At 42.6% G+C, this 18,076-nt stretch overlaps 1 protein-coding gene across 2 annotated transcripts in view; it reads right to left on the reverse strand.

The window, feature by feature from the left end:
• Positions 1-18,076, reverse strand: part of NCSTN (nicastrin) — an 876,107-nt gene that overhangs the window by 530,057 nt on the left and 327,974 nt on the right. For both annotated transcript variants that reach the window (XM_044059533.1, XM_044059532.1), the window contains exon 11: positions 17,161-17,330. In XM_044059533.1, the coding sequence (XP_043915468.1) occupies positions 17,161-17,330 (170 nt within the window). The remainder of the gene's footprint in view (positions 1-17,160; positions 17,331-18,076) is intronic.

Below are 18,076 nucleotides of genomic sequence, written 5' to 3' on the forward strand. Positions count from 1 at the left end.
GGAATATGTCAGTTCGCCCATCTTTGGGGTGGGGGGGTGTCAGCCTAGACTCACTGCAATAGCAGTGTTCACAGCCTGGCAAACTCCATGCTGCAGGAGGTATACCAGTTGGTTGAGTGATGTGCATGTGTGCACCTCCTGAAGTCAGCAAATGTGAAGCTTGGAAAGGTGTTGTGGTTTTGTAGGGGATACTGCACACCACCCAGCAGCAGTACGATGCTGCAACAGCATCCTCAGACTCCTCACTGGATCCTGATATGGGTTGGTTTGAGTCCAGGGAAGCCTACAGCAGGTCCAGTAAACTTGGTGAACAAGCACAGGAGCTGGCTGAAGTACACAGTCGGATGTACGGAGGGGGGAAAAGGGTTTTGCAGAGTCAGAACTGAAGCTGGTGACCAATGGATGGAGAAAAATGACAATGATGAGGTGACAGACTTGTCATACATTACACCAAAGAACTCAGAAAATGGAAATGAAGATGAGGAAGAGAATTCCAAAGTGAGTAAGGATGAATCTGGCACTGATGGAGCGAAACGACTGCAGGTGCTACAGTAAGGTAGTAGTCTCACTCTGAAAAACATCAAATGATAAGTTTTGTGGGAAGAGATTAAGGGGTGCAGCACCCAGCTAAAGATCTTAGGATGGGCCGACAAAGATGGAGGAACACACAATCAGCGGATGCTGCAGGCACAGAAGAGTCTGCTGACATGACACCTATAAAAAATCAGACACAGCCCCTCATTGGATGCTGCAGGCACAGAAGAGTCTGCTGACATGACACCTGTAGAAAATACAGATCAGACACAGCCCTCTGACTCCCATCTGGACAGATCAGACACAGCCCTCTAACCCACATCTGGATATATCAGACACAGTCCTGTAACTCACATCTGGATATAATGTACTCCTGAATGAGGACACATCGGAATCAGTAAAATAAGGCACAAAGCTAGATAGATGATGTTTTCTAAAGCCTGTCCATCGATGTCTTATTTGGATGCAGATCATCATTCATTATTCTTAGGGAAAACTTGTCAAGGCTTAGAAAGGCCTGCCTGGGTTGTTAGCCTAGTAACAATCTATGAAACTATAAAGAAATAGACAATATTAGCCAAAAATCTATCTCCACTTGGTGAGTATGTACCCTTAAAAAACTCGGAAAGAAATATTAACTGAAGTAAAACTTGTGGGGTCTGAAGAACTTTACAGAAAAGAACTAAGAGATCTACCAACATGTGCTTCATAATTTCCTCACCTCCTTTCCACTATAATTTGTCAAAAGCAGTTGAACATTCATCACATGGACATTAAAGATGCATTTTTGCAAGGTATGAAAACTCTGTTCAATATTTATATCTGTCCTGAGGTAAGATGTGAGAGATAAAAATGTGTTCACAGTCCAGCAGATGCATCACTTTGCTGGTGTTTCAAAGTAAAAGATGTCAGAGGTCAGGAGGGACAGAATCCCGCAGGCTTACCTTACTTGTGCTTTATTGGCTATAGGGGAACGATATCATCAATGAAGTGCTTCCAAGTCACATGACTGATGATGCATGGGGTGGCATGCAAAGCTCTAACTTCAGCTACTCTTTACCCGAAAGTTATCTTTCAGGTTGGCTGAGAGTTGCATAACTACGTTTGTTATACATTACTGGACTTGGCTACTACTAATGGAATGGTGTTGGTTCACCAAGACAGCTGCATAAAACAATCTTCATTCTAGCACCATTGAGGGCAGTATGATTCCCCCCTTAATCCTACTAAGATAGACTTACTTAAGTAAAAAACAGAACAAATTCTGGGCTGTCAGACAAAGTAGTCATGTAACATCTTTGAACTACATAGGTTTTTACTAGTAAATTGATCAGGCACAACATCTGAATCCTAGCCATTACAATTCTCACTATCTTCTACCCTTCCCATGAGGACCTGAGGAGCGAGACCAGGGATGGATTTGCAATTCACCCATCCACTCATCCAGGCTGTGTTTGAAGTGAGGGAGGGAACTACTTCGTTTAATATGAAGGGAGTGTGCTCCAGCAGGTCGGGCTTACGTTATGGTTAAGATTAAGGTCCGACAATTGGGAACTGCTTTGTTTAATATGAAGGGAGTGTGCTCCAGCAGGTCGGGCTTACGTTATGGTTACGATTAAGGTCTGACAACTGGGAACTGCTTTGTTTAATATGAAGGGAGTGTGCTCCAGCAGGTCGGGCTTACGTTATGGTTACGATTAAGGTCTGACAATTGGGAACTACTTTGTTTAATATGAAGGGAGTGTGCTCCAGCAGGTCGGGCTTACGTTATGGTTACGATTAAGGTCTGACAATTGCGAACTACTTCGTTTAATATGAAGGGAGTGTGCTCCAGCAGGTCGGGCTTACGTTATGGTTACGATTAAGGTCTGACAATTGGGAACTGCTTTGTTTAATATGAAGGGAGTCTGCTCCAGCAGGTCGGGCTTACGTTATGGTTACGATTAAGGTCTGACAATTGGGAACTACTTTGTTTAATATGAAGGGAGTGTGCTCCAGCAGGTCGGGCTTACGTTATGGTTACGATTAAGGTCTGACAATTGGGAACTACTTTGCTTAATATGAAGGGAGTGTGCTCCAGCAGGTCGGGCTTACGTTATGGTTACGATTAAGGTCTGACAATTGGGAACTACTTCATTTAATATGAAGGGAGTGTGCTCCAGCAGGTTGGGCTTACGTTATGGTTACGATTAAGGTCTGACAATTGGGAACTGCTTTGTTTAATATGAAGGGAGTGTGCTCCAGCAGGTCGGGCTTACGTTATGGTTACGATTAAGGTCCGACAATTGGGAACTACTTCATTTAATATGAAGGGAGTGTGCTCCAGCAGGTCGGGCTTACGTTATGGTTACGATTAAGGTCCGACAATTGGGAACTACTTTGTTTAATATGAAGGGAGTGTGCTCCAGCAGATCGGGCTTACGTTATGGTTACGATTAAGGTCTGACAATTGGGAACTACTTTGTTTAATATGAAGGGAGTGTGCTCCAGCAGGTCAGGCTTACGTTATGGTTACGATTAAGGTCCGACAATTGGGAACTACTTCATTTAATATGAAGGGAGTGTGCTCCAGCAGGTCGGGCTTACGTTATGGTTACGATTAAGGTCTGACAATTGGGAAAGTACAGTTTTGTACCTACCATAAATGTAGATGTTCGAAGATCCACATTGCTGCAGTCCTAACACTTGGGTAGTCCGCTGTCCCAGTCGGCCCGAATACCAAAGTATATGGCTGACGTCGGTCAAGGCGCATTAGTCTGACGTCAGGACGTCAGGGTACAAATGCGCATGACCGACGTCATATCCTCAGTCTTTTCTTGCCCCAGATGTCAGAAGACCCTAAAAGATAAGGCTAAAACCAAAAAACACCACACACTCCTGCACCAAATATATATACAATATATACAAATTTACAAGAGTATAACCTCACCCACACAACCACCCCTACACAGAGGGGAAGGAGGGAGGGTAAATTGGACTGCAGCAATGTGGATCTTCGAACATCTACATTTATGGTAGGTACAAAACTGTACTATGTTCTTCATACCACATTGCTGCAGTCCTAACACTTGGGTAGAATCCCAAAGCAGAGGTAAGGGAGGCTGGCAAATCATAAGGAAGCAGGAGCTGACAACATGCCCTGCAAAATAGCCGTGGCAAAACCAGCCCTAGATTTAGAGTAGAGAGGAAGGTGGTAATGCTTAGAGAAAGTATGCACTGAACTCCAAGTAGCTGCCTCCAAAATATCCTTAGTTGCCACCCCCCTTAGAAATGCTGTTGAAGTGGCAGTAGCCCTAGTGGAATGAGGCCTAATCCCAGCTGGAATCTCCTTGCCATGATGGGAATAACAAAATGCAATGCAAAACCCAATCCACTTAGAAATAGTTTGTTTTGACACAGGCTTGCCCTGAGAACTCAAAGCAAAAGAAACAAACAACTGCTGAGACTGCCTAAAATCCTTAGTCCTGCTTAAATAATAACGCAACTGCCTGTGTACATCTAAAGTGTGCAAAATCTTTTCCCCTTATTTTGGGGATTAGCATAAAAGGTAGGCAAATGAATAGTTTGGTTTAAAGCCACACTAGAAACCACTTTAGGCATAAAGGAAGGATTAGCACGTAAAGATACCCTATCCTTATGAAAAATCAGGAAAGGCTCAACTGCCATAAGGGCCTGCAATTCAGACACCCTTCTTGCAGATGTAATGGCTAACAAAAAAGCAGTCTTCCATGACAAATATTTCAATTCAGCAGTAGCTGCAGGCTCAAAAGGTTGTAGAGTGAGTTTCTCCAACACAAAATTGAGGTCCCAAGCAGGAGTAGGAGCTCTACGTGGGGGTCTTATATTCTTTGCCCCTCTAAGAAATTGCTTGAACAAAGGATGAGAAAACAATGGTGGGTCACAATCATAGTGAGCTGAAATTGCTGCAGCATGAATCTTAATGGAAGAGAAAGACAAACCTTTGTCCAATAACTCAGTAAGATATTGAAGAGCCACACTCAAATTTGGCTCAGAAACATCCAAATCCTTTGCTGCACACCAAAATAAAAATCTCTTCCATTTTCCTGCGTACACTTTCCTTGTACTAGGTCTTCTGGCTTCCATAATCACATTCAAAACTTGTTGAGGAAGCTGAGACCTGCTATGGTTCAAAACAGAATATGCCAAGCTGTTAGATGAAGAGAGTGAAGCTTGACATTGAGCAGATGCCCGTCCTTCTGAGACAATAGGTGTGGAATCAAAGGTAAGGGCCATGGAGGCTTCCTTACCAGACTCCTCAGCAATGGGTACCAGTGCTGCCGAGGCCAATCTGGAGCTATTAAAATCATCCTTGGCTTGTCTTGTCTGACCTTTAGAAGTACCTTTGGGAGGAGAGGCAGAGGTGGAAAGGCATACACATGAAGATTTTTCCAACTGAAAGAAAGAGCATCCACTTTCCAGGCTGTGTGATGAAACCTTTTGTGCAAAACTTTGGCAGCTGGTGGTTTAGTGGAGAAGCGAACAGATCTATGCCTGGAGTTCCCATGACACTGTCAATGTCTGAAATACATGAAGATCCAGTTTCCACTGTGGGGATCCATGATTTGCCTGCTTAACACATCTGCTAAGGAGTTCTGTGCTCCTGGCAGAAACCTTGCTTGAAGATTCAGCTGCAAGCTTAACGCAGTCTCCCACAAAATCATTGCTTGCCTGCATAGAGGATAAGAATGTGTTCCCCCTTGTTTGTTGATGTACCACATAACAGTTGTGTTGTCTGTTAGAATCAACACCTGCCCTGGAAGAAGTAAATCCTTGAAAGCCAGTAATGCAAACTGGACTGCTAACATCTCCTTCATGTTGATATGTAGATGCTGCAGTCTGGTAGGCCACTTGTCTTGTATCCACTTTCCATTCAGATGAGCTCCCCAAGCTGTGTCTGAGGCATCTGTCGTTAGACTCTGACTAGCCTCTGGCCGGGTCACAAAGAGTCCCTTGTTTAGGTGACATTCCTGAGCCCACCACAAAAATTCCTTTTGAATGCAAGGTATTATTTGAATGACAGTGTCCAAATCCTGGCAGTGCTGTGTCCATACATTTTTGAGATACCATTGTAGCTTCCTCATATGCAGTTTGGCATTGGGAAGTACCAGAATACAAGATGCCATGAACCCTAAGGCTTGAAGGACTGTCCTTGCAGTCAGCCCGGACTGATGAGATAGTTGATGGAAGTAAAGAGAAAGATTCTTTTGTTTGTCCGGGGTTAAAAGGCCATCTGGGTTGCTGTATTCAGTCTCACACCCAGAAAGCACATGTCTTGAGAGGGTACTAGACTGGACTTTATTTCGTTCACAGAATACCCTAGGCATCTTAGCACTGCTATCACATATTCCAAATGCTGAAGAAGCACGTCCTTCCTTGAGCCAGAATCAGGCAATCGTCCAAACAAGGATAGATTTGTATTCCTTTTAGCCTGAAGAAAGCTATCACTGGAGCCAGAACCTTTGTGAATACTCTGGGCAGTAGATAAGCCAAAGGGCAATGCAGAGAACTGATAATGAGAATTTCCAGCTCGAAAACGCAGATATTTCCTGCAAATTAGTCTGATAGGAACATGAAGGTAAGCTTCCTTGAGATCCAAAGTTACCATCCAGTGATCTTTGCCCAGCAGAGGTAAAAGCTGTTGTAACGTCAACATTTTGAACTTGGGAATGTCCAGATAAGTGTTGAGGATAGACAGATCCAAAATTGGTCTCCAAGTGTTCCCCTTTTTTGGTACTAGGAACAGGCGAGAATAAAATCCTAGGCCCCTTTCTGGCACAGGAACCGGCTGAATGGCCCCTATTTGGAGCAACAGAGAAATTTGCTTGTGAGCCTCTTTCCTTTGTTGAGGGGGAATGTCTGGCATGCCTTTGAAAGGAGGCATGGTATGGAAATAAAACCTGTAACCGTGGTGAATGACATCCAATACCCATCTGTCTTGGGTAATTAAACTCCAGTTTTCTTTGAAAAGTGCCAATCTTCCTCCCAAAGGTGCTGCCAGACGAGAAGATTATGGCAGCTGAAAAGGCAGGTCATTGTATCTGTTTACGAAAGGACTGACCCCTGCCCTCACCAGAAGACTGAGCAGGTGAACTCCCTGTTCTAGGCCTAAAAGAACCTTGAGCTCTGTCTCTACCACGTCTAGACCTACCCCTAGACTGGGAATCACAAGCAGGATATGTCCACCCCTTGGTAGGCCAATTTCTACTAAACTTCGGAGGCTGAACCTGCAAAAAATCTTTAACAGTCTGCATAGACTTAGCTTTGTCTTCCATTTTCTTTAGAACTGCTTCCACAGGCGAACCAAACAACACATCAGATTGTAAAGGAGCATCTAAAATCCTTGTTTTCACATGCTCAGCTAAATTCTGATCCCTCAACCAGGCGTGCCTGCGAAGAACGAACCAGTGGCAGCCACCCTCGAAGAGGCCTGCACAGCATCAAAACCACATTGCAAAGAATGCTTACCCACCTGTTCAGAAACATGAACTAAATCCTGCAACTCTTTACACTCAATACCTTCTGCCAAAGCATCTACCTTAGACTTTAATTGTGAAAGGAGATAATTTTGGTATTTCAACATGTGAAACTGGCAATTCAAAGCTCTCATGGCCAAAGTGGAAGAAGTATACACTTTCTTTCCCCATCTATCCAAAGCCCTAGCCTCTTTATCTGGAGGAACAGGATTTTTAACAGCAGAAGCCTTAACACCTTTAGGCCCCTGTGAAACAGTTTCTGGGTCTGCCCTAGGACTCTTAAAAAGATACTTATGAGCTTCAGGCACCCTATGATATCTATCCGGTTTAACTGGAGCAGGAGGCAAAGAGTCAGGGTTCAGAGAAGCCTCTGCAAAAACATCCTCTACCACATCTAGAACAGGAGGTATAGCTAAAGGCCTATGCTGGGGTAGAAACAAAAATTCCCTAAGCCTTTTCCTGGAATCAGAGAAATCCTGACCTTAACATTTAAAATGCTCCCTCATGGAATGAAGAGTCTCTGAAAATGAAAAATCCTCAGGAGGAGAAGCAGAAGGAGTAGAATCATCTACATCAGAATCGGAGTAAGGGGAATACTCCTGCAAGTCTTCAGCCGAAGACTCAGAAGCATCCGAACACTGCTCAAAACTCCCAAGCTCAGGTTCCACCCTAGGCCTCTTATCAGGAGGGGGCATAGAACCTCTAATCATTGTAATCAAATCCTCTGCCATCTTAAGCATATGCTTCTTAGGTACAGACCCTGAAGAACTAGGGGTAACTCCTGAAACAAAACCTGGCCTGCCCCTGGGAGAAGCCTTGGAAACAGCAGGGGAGGGCCTAACCACCTTAGGAAGGGAGGGAAGAACAGCTACCTGAGAAGCCCCTTCCGCCTGGCCTACCTCCTGAGAGGTCACATCTTGCAGTAATAAAGTCTCTCCCTGGGATTCCAAAGAAATTTCTGGCTGAACCCCTGGCTCCACCGAGCCCTCTAAAGAACCGGCGTCCGGACGGACGGTTCTTCCAGCCTAGGCTTTGCTGTTTTGTCCTTGCGCTTTTTGATGAAGCGGCCGGAGCATCCGGCGGCATTTTATAATTACACGCTTCCCAAAACTAACCTGGCACAATCTAATCTTCTCTTTATAGTGCGTTTGTTAAATCTAGCACAAGAGCGACAGCCAACAACGTCGTGCTCAGGCCCTAAGCAAGGTATACACAAGGTATGGTAATCCCTATGAGGTATCTGTTTCCCACAAGAAATACAGTTATTCACTTTTTCTGACATCCGGTAAAATACTGAGGCAAGAAAAAACCAAAATAATCCCCAACGGGGTACTTAGCCAACTTGGATTCGGTCTGAAACTCCGACTTCGGAAAATCTCAGAACGCCAACCTGCACTTGCAAAACTGCTTCTGCATCGGACCATGCGGCAAAAAAGACTGAGGATATGACGTCGGTCATGCGCATTTGTACCCTGGCGTCCTGACGTCAGACTAATGCGCCTTGACCGACGTCAGCCATATACTTTGGTATTCGGGCCGACTGGGACAGCGGACTACCCAAGTGTTAGGACTGCAGCAATGTGGTATGAAGAACATCTGCTTTGTTTAATATGAAGGGAGTGTGCTCCAGCAGGTCGGGCTTACGTTATGGTTAAGATTAAGGTCTGACAATTGGGAACTACTTCATTTAATATGAAGGGAGTGTGCTCCAGCAGGTCTGGCTTACGTTATGGTTACGATTAAGGTCTGACAATTGGGAACTGCTTTGTTTAATATGAAGGGAGTGTGCTCCAGCAGGTCGGGCTTACGTTATGGTTAAGATTAAGGTCCGACAATTGGGAACTACTTTGTTTAATATGAAGGGAGTGTGCTCCAGCAGGTCGGGCTTACGTTATGGTTATGATTAAGGTCTGACAATTTGGAACTACTTCATTTAATATGAAGGGATTGTGCTCCAGCAGGTCGGGCTTACGTTATGGTTACGATTAAGGTCTGACAATTGGGAACTGCTTTGTTTAATATGAAGGGAGTGTGCTCCAGCAGGTCGGGCTTACGTTATGGTTACCATTAAGGTCTGACAATTGGGAAATGCTTTGTTTAATATGAAGGGAGTGTGCTCCAGCAGGTCTGGCTTACGTTATGGTTAAGATTAAGGTCTGACAATTGGGAACTGCTTTGTTTAATATGAAGGGAGTGTGCTCCAGCAGGTCGGGCTTACGTTATGGTTAAGATTAAGGTCTGACAATTGGGAACTACTTCATTTAATATGAAGGGAGTGTGCTCCAGCAGGTCTGGCTTACGTTATGGTTACGATTAAGGTCTGACAATTGGGAACTGCTTTGTTTAATATGAAGGGAGTGTGCTCCAGCAGGTCGGGCTTACGTTATGGTTAAGATTAAGGTCTGACAATTGGGAACTACTTTGTTTAATATGAAGGGAGTGTGCTTCAGCAGGTCGGGCTTACGTTATGGTTACGATTAAGGTCTGACAATTGGGAACTGCTTTGTTTAATATAAAGGGAGTGTGCTCCAGCAGGTCGGGCTTACGTTATGGTTACGATTAAGGTCCGACAATTGGGAACTACTTTGTTTAATATGAAGGGAGTGTGCTCCAGCAGGTCTGGCTTACGTGATGGTTAAGATTAAGGTCCGACAATTGGGAACTACTTTGTTTAATATGAAGGGAGTGTGCTCCAGCAGGTCGGGCTTACGTTATGGTTACGATTAAGGTCTGACAATTGGGAACTGCTTTGTTTAATATGAAGGGAGTGTGCTCCAGCAGGTCGGGCTTACGTTATGGTTAAGATTAAGGTCTGACAATTGGGAACTGCTTTGTTTAATATGAAGGGAGTGTGCTCCAGCAGGTCTGGCTTACGTTATGGTTACGATTAAGCTCTGACAATCAGTAGAGCAGTAAAGCTCTGAAACGTTAATGAGCTGCTTCCAGTTGTCATGGATACAAGATCTGATTCTATCCACCTTCATTTACCTATTGCATGACTCTAAGCGAAGCACTTAACTAAACAGTGCTCCTTGGTCACGCCAGAAAAGGCACACTTGTGTCTAATGGGTTGACATGATTAACAAATGCATAAAATAAAAAAAAAATAACAGTTCACGTATTCATATAACATTGCATGCAACATTGCAACTTACTAAGGAGTTTGCTCATGGCAATGTCATTTGAGGCCTTGTAGTCCAGGCAGATGTCTACCTAGTGAGTCCATGTGATACAAAGGACAGATATAGAGCCACAAAGCATTCTGCATAGGTAATAAAACTTTGACTCTCTAGCCTCTTAATGGAAAAAAAATGGGATATTTACATATGGATCATAAGTCTAGACAGGAACATGCCAAAGGAAGCACTGTACTCCATTAATGGCCTAATAAGGGAGGGGTAGAAAGGTACAACATCCTTGGACCTAGAGGATATACCTTTAGTAAACAGCTGGGCTATAAATGGAAGGATTATTTTTTTGACAACAATGATTACAAGCTGGTCAAAGGACAGCTCACTGTCAACAAACATGTTGGGGATTCTGACAAATGCATCACGTTTTGAGAGAAACAGCATTCGTGAGAAATAGCAAGGGTGTTCCTTTTTGCCAAAGGGTACAACACTATACTTTTTAGCATTCAGTTTGAATCAATGATCGTGGCACCATTTAATTCTGCATGTAGTCATTCTTGTAGAATTTGAGAGTGCCCAGAGAATTTGGGGATGGCACCAAGTTTACAATCACTGGCAATATAAGTCAGCCAAAGGCCTCTAATGTCATCTTTAAAGTCAGCAATGTAAATACCAAACAGGAGCATCTCTAGCAACAAGCTCTGGAGGACGAGGACAATGCTGGAAACCAAATCCTTTCAAAGACTGATGCTCCCAATCTTAACTTACTGGGTTCTGTTTGTGAGCCAGTTTGCTATTCATCTGGCAGTTTAAATGTTTAAATTTAATTTAATAAGTATAGGTGCGGTGCTTGAGTGAGGAATGGTTTCAAAAGTTTGGGCTAGGTTGAGAAGCTGTGTGTTTATTAAGGTCCAAGGCCTCACTGATTTCTTTCAAGGAAGTCAACAATGTTTAGCAGATGGATTCTTATATTTAGAAATCCAAATTAATTTCAGTTGATGGACCTTGGGCTGCCAGTGCCCATGTTTGAGGTCCATAATGACTTGTTCCATTGTTTAACTGATAAAGCCTATGAAGCATAAGGGTCTACAGTTACCAACAACAGTGGTGGATCCTTCCCTGGGTAGGGAATGATTACTGCAGCTCTCCAAGCCTCAGACACAAAGACAGATGAAATGCTACTGTTGAACAGACTGCTGAGTGGGTCAGTAAGACAGTGCTTCACACTGACCAAGACACATCCTGCCACATTATCAGGAAGCATCAAGATGGCATCTCTCACCTCCAAGACAGCCTTAAGAAATTGCTCAGAGTTGATGCTTTGGGGAAAAGGCTGCTAAGGGGTCAAGCATGTGTGTGCTAGGTGGAGATGGGAGGGGTGAGGTTTGAACTAGATTTGTCCAGTAACAGGTCAGCTATGTCTTCATGGGCAAAATAGGTACAGCAGTTATGTATTCTGTATCAACTCATAGCAGTGCTGAGTGCCATTTCTACAGTTCCAGATACAGCTGAAGAAAGACTTGCAATCATCTTTGACAAATGAGGCAATCTGGAATTCATGGAAGATATGACTGTTTCCAAGCTCTGAACAACTTTTTTTTTTAATTTAACTTTGAGGTATGGAGATTTCAGTTTGCTACTGATGGGAAGGAGCTTTTTCATCTTGTTATAGAATCTGTTTATAGTAGAATTGCACCAACGAGGTTTATTTCTAAACTCGGTGCTGTACTTGTTACTGATCAGGACTGCCTGATGCAGGTATCAAGGTGAGGACCCTCCCACGAGTGCAGCAGTGTTTGCTGTTGGTTTTTCAAGGGGACAGAGACTCTTGAAACTCCACAAGTCATTATATAGTTGAATTAAATTTGCTTCAGAAAAATCTCTATAAAGGTGGTATGGTTTGTGTGTTTTGGGCCAGGCTCTAATAGTAAAGACCACAACGTGATGGCCTGAGCTAACCATAGAAGATGTGATTACAGGTATAATGCTATGTTTGTAATTATCATCTCCAACACATGTGATACTCTCTCTCAATATCTGTTATCAAACCATGACTTAGGCATTAGAAACCCAAAACATTTGCACAAATTAAATTTGGACTTATACTTTGGTCTAATGAATTTGTATTAAGTTTAGGAAAAACTGAGTATAATTATTAGTATGTCATTTAGTAGACGGATAACTGAAATCTCAAGGTATAATGTTTGGTTCAATAGTGAGGGACCCAAGCTTATTCAGGCTGTAGGTGACAAAGACAGGTTCTGTCCTTGGCCAAGATGTGGTAAGAGGTCTTCTTCACAGTTTCTAAGATGTTAAGGATATTGTAATCATTATCTAGCGGTATAAATCTAGACTTGAAGGAGCCGTGGAAATGATTGGACGTCCCACCACCAGTTAGACTGTCATTCAAAGTACAGGATATGAATGTGCAAGGAGCACTGAACCCTGGGATGAAAGGGGTACTTTGCTGGAACAGTGTTTCCCTAATGATGCAGTCAATATCCTTTCTAGGGTTAGGAAGACTTCCAAGGAAGACAGTTTCTTATTCAGGCTTTTACCACTGAACATTGCCACCTTAACACTGTCCTGGTTTGGGTCCTAGGGTGGCAGAAGGCATAGGTTTGCACTGCCTAAAAAAAGGCACTATGGAGAAAGATATACAAAAACCCTGAGGTAAAAGATGTAGAACCTTCCTGGTGAATCAAATAAGACAGCTGACCATCTCCCTACAGGCTGATGTACAATGGATCCCCATGGATATCACCAGCAAAATTTGCCATTTGTTGAAGTCAATAATTTTTTGTTTACAGTGAGGCCTTACTCTTGCAAAGGTAGGACACTGCTCCAGACTGGCTTTTTAGAGTGAGGCCTTACTCTTGGCAAAGGTAGGACACTGTTCCAGACTAGCTTTTTACCATCCTTTGACATTTATTCTATGAGCTCCAACATAATCCAGGGATGTGTTTCTCAAGCCACTCAGACCAATATGAACAATGACCATGTCATAAGTGTATCTAGGATGAAGGGACTTGAAAGCCCAGGACACCCGACATATTCTGCCTCCTGAGATGCATCTCACCACCACCATCATATCTTTGCCAATAATGCTGAGTAAAGTACCTGTGTGTCTCACTATGGAGTCACCAATGAGGACATCTCCTTGTGATTTGGCTGGCCCATGAGGCCTTAAAGATTCAGATGTGTTGGTAAGATAACTCTAAGACGAGTGGTAAAAAAGGATTAGTATGTGAGGTTACATTATGCAGCTGAGCAGTCACAGTCAGGCTTTCACCTTGGAGGCTGTTTGGGCTTGGGAAGAGTCTTCAAACCTCAGCATAAGAAGGCATGTTTTAGGTAAGTGGCATCTAGATACAGGAAGGGTGTAGGCACCAACAACCTCTTAGGTGCAGCGTACATCTTTAGGTGAAAGGTTAGTTTCCAACTTCAGTAGGTATTTGCATCTTTCACACATGGGCTACAGTGAAGGTAGTGAGCATTACACAGAGCACTGCCTCATGGTACCTAATGCTAACATTCTGGCAAAAGAAGGTGAGGAAATGGTGTCTAGAGTCATGACTTTGGAATAAAGTGAACTGAAGGTGTCTCTTGTATTTGGCTGACTAGGATGTTTAACGAACGCCTAGCAGAGTGTTTTACAGGATAAAGTAATAGATGTGTAGGCTGCACTTTGGTCCACCTTACATGGGCAAGTCGCAACTTTACACTACCTGGTTAGATGTGAAGGCAGAGTTCACCAGGGAAGGAAGGGGGATTATGTGCTGGTTTGGACAGCACAGTGGCCTTTAGCTGGGGTAATGAAGGCTGCAGCTAGATGCATTTGTCCTTCTGTAGTGCTGAGGTGTTGGTTAGGGAATCAAACAGTCTAAAGCACGATTATGGGTGCTATGGGGTATAAATAAGGACACTAAGGATTTAGTCACAGTTTGGCTCTAAAGACTAGCATCTATGAAGCATATTGTGCTTAGCATCTCCAAGTTATGCCTATCAGCCAAATCAGCAGTAATGGCGTGCAAAGCACAGCAAAACAAAATGGCAAGCAGCCAATTGGAAAATAACTCATAACCACGACAGCAGTGGTTTAAATGCTCAGAATGGCAGTTAATACTACCCTTCCCCTTGCATCTGGCAGCCAACTGCCCCTGTAATCTCTCAGTCTCCCAGATATATCACACTCTCCTTCCCCTAGACATACTCCAAACTATGCTGCAGCCAGGAAAAGAGCAAGGCACTTAGAGTAAGGTTATACTGCTACCAAGGAGTGTTCTTCCTTTTAAGTCCTAACTTCCCCTCTCCCATACTCACCCATCTCACTCACAGACATCCAGGGAAAGACATACAATGGGGACATTATGGCATATCGGTCCACCTCCAAGGCAACTCAGACAATGGTCCCCTGTTTCTTTCCTTCAACAGAATGCTAGTACTTCCTGCCCCCCCCAGATGGGCATGCCCATCCTTCCCTGCCAGATCCTCAGATGTCCAAGCCACTAATCAAACTCATGTCTTGTGGGCTATAGTCAGGACTTTATCCCAGAATGCCACTGCACTAGCAGTACTACTGCCTATCTCAGAAGGTAACTACTACAGCCGAGTTCAAAATCCCCAAAACACTAGGCCAAATAAGCTAGGTTCGAATTAGCAAACTGAAGAAGAAAAAGCTTACTTTGGTGTAAATATGAACAAAGAATTATAATACTCACTTCCCTGATGTAAGTATGGAGAGGTGTGAATCAAATCATACTGAAGTAACTCATAAATCATTAAGTCTCAGTACGTCAGTAGGTCTTAGTGACAGTGCAGGGCATCACAGCCACAGAACAATATAAGCAAACAGAAAAAGGCAAGCAGCCAACTGGAAAACAACTTCCAACAATACCAGCAGTGGCTTAAATGCCTAGAACAAGGGTAATGCTACACTCTCTCTCAAGATAACTGCTACAGCTAATGTTTAAAAGGTCTCCAAATGCTAGGCCAAATAAGCTGTGCCAAAGCTAGTAATGGCAGAAAAAAGCAGTTTACTTTATTTTAGAGAATGGGCTTACTGTATACCAGCACCCTGAGTGGATAATGAACTTTCTCCAGCAGGGTACTAATGTACAAGTAATGCCCTCTGAAAAATGAGTCTGACGTTTCATGACAGTATATCAAACCACCATGGAGCTTGAATTGAGAAAATGGAATGGCTACCATTATTTTACACTCATTAAGCAGCAGTTTTCCTGTTTAGTGACTGTAAAATAAAAAAAATAAAAAAGTGTATGCGTGTATGTGTGTGTGACAGAGATCGGTTGAGCAGCGGTTTTGTTTACTGAGTTTAAAATAAAACAAAAGTAAAATAAAAAAGTGTGTGCATGTGTTAGTGTGTGAAAGTGTATGCCTGTATCAGTGTGAGAGAGACATTGGTTAAGCTGCTATTTTACACTGGCTAAGCAGCGCTTCTGCTGTTTCGCGAGTGCAACTGAACATACAACTGCACACAATATGAATTAAATAAACGCAATTGTTTAGAAAATCCATTCTGCAAACGTAGCTCAAGAATTTCAACTCCACAGGGAAACATAAACCCTTGAAACTAGTTGTCAGTAATGATTTACAAGGAAGCCTGACAGTGGCACTCATGGAGAACACTATTGTTTTGACAGAAGAATAAGCAAACTGTTCACCCCTTTAACTACCAATCAAAAAGAATTAAAAGAGTGACAAGGAGTGCTCTCTTCTTGGAGAATACCTTTCTGTATCAGAAAAACAATCTCAACAATGCACTCTTTCTACAGACACTTTATTCTGAGCTCAAAAAGGTAACTCACAGTATGACACCTTTCAAATAGCTTGTGTGATGGGTAACTATTCTTTGGTGAGACAATTAGCTTTACAATCTACAAAATCTTAACTTGGGCATCAGAATTAACCCTGTTGTCAGGTGCAAGTAAGTAGCTTGGAAGACAACCTTTACAATAATGCAGCACTTAGTTTTGGGCTTGTAAAGGGATCTGAAGAAGGAATATTACATACTAGTAATCAATCTCCATGCAAAAATGTTAATCTATATAATAGCGGAGTATTTACCCTTGGGCGTGGAAAGGGATCTGAAGAAAGAATATTACATACTAACTAATCAATCTCCATGCAAAATAATCAATATAATAACTCTTGGGTGTGTCAAGGAATCCAATGAAGGAATATTACATATTAACTAATGAATCCCCATAAAAAATGTTAAATCTGGTTTTTTTTCTTTTCCTTTGGGGGGGGATAGTTAAATCTGCAGTTACCTCCTTTGCTTAAGTCATTTACAACACTTGTTGTATGCAAGATCTTTACTGCAGCAACACGTCTGTGACTAGTTTGTGACAGTTTTGCAGCAGTATCTATGTTTATGGCAGCAAGTGTGCACCTTTCTTGTAGCTTACACTGATCTGTATGCGGAAATCTCTGTGGTAATATCTCTGCAGCTTGGATTTTCAAAACAATCAATTAAATGCGTCTTCAAAAGGGAATCTATTAGTTCAACCTTTACAAAACAATCTTAGCAGTGAAAAATTACCCTGTCCTCATCTTACAATTACAGAAAGAGGTAATTTACGCAGAAACACACCCCATGCTAATCCATTTCAATGTACATAACATTTGGTTACAAAAACAAGGTATTAATCCCTTACAGTATATAAAACACTGTTTTTGCATTTTTGGAAAACTAGAATTGCTCATTTCAGGTTTTAAGGTTTCCATCTTAAGAATGCATAAGGTGATTAAATAATTCAACAAATTTTCCTCTAACCTGACTAATAAATTTACACAGCAAAACCCGGAGACCGGGAATAAAGAACACACCTAAACATTACTGTAGCACTTAGCAATAATCAGAAAAACGGCACTCAATTTACAATGAGAAATAAATGTATAGAACAGATAATAAAGAAATAGAACTGGTTAACAAATATTTCCTTAGATGTCATGCAAAAGAAATATCAGTGCATTACTTGTTGGCGAATGCTGACTTATGATCTGCTACCACCACACCAGGTATCTTGCGAGATCTCAGAAAGCGCTGAAATGAAGATGGAGGAAGGGGTTGCGAGTTCCCAGGCTCATCGACTGTAACAGTGGTTCCCATGGTGCCGTTCTTCAACATACCAACAACTTCTCTGACCTACAAGGAAAGAAGAGAGAATTGAAAGCAAAAAAAAAAAACCCACATTTTTGCAGTGCACTAGAAATCAAAAGGTTTACCTTTAAAACCGCGTACTGCAGAAGGGCGAACAGAACATTTCCGAAAGGCAGTCTGCAAGCTTTGCAAACGCCGAACGAAAAAAGGTTCGAATGTGCAATGAGCGAATGCATAGTGAGATTCGCTCATTGCACATTCAACATTCTGGGGCGGATTGCACTATAGTAGGGATCGGGAAATGGTTCCTTTCCCCACTGTAGTGCGATCTCGGAGTTAGAATCATAAAGTAGGGGGTGTGGGGGCGCAGGGGGGCTTGACCCCCTGCTTTATACTTGTTTTCTTTTTCTTCAACATTCATGTTCGAAAAACAGCGAATCTGCTGTTCGATCTGCTGTTTTTCAAACATGTAGGTCAGTCGACATTTTCAGTTTCGTGGTTTCGAGTCGCTCATATGAGCAGCCGAACTACTGTGATTCACGGTTTTAAAGGTAAACCGATCAAAAGGCATGATAAAAAATGAAGTTTGTGATGCTTTGAATTTACACTCTGGTCCAACACATACAGTAAAGGTCTACACACCAAAGTAGAGCACAAAGGATTCAGAAGTAAAAAAAAAATGGTGCAGATGACTAAATGCATTACAAATGTCAGACATATTCAGTGTTATATCAATATCAAGCTGCAGCACAATAAATAAAACATTAGCTGTAGCTGCTGACTTCAAAATA

Source organism: Protopterus annectens, chromosome 17.part0 (genome assembly GCF_019279795.1).
Source record: "Protopterus annectens isolate FY-2018-M chromosome 17.part0, PAN1.0, whole genome shotgun sequence".
NCBI classification, from domain to species: domain Eukaryota; kingdom Metazoa; phylum Chordata; order Ceratodontiformes; family Protopteridae; genus Protopterus; species Protopterus annectens.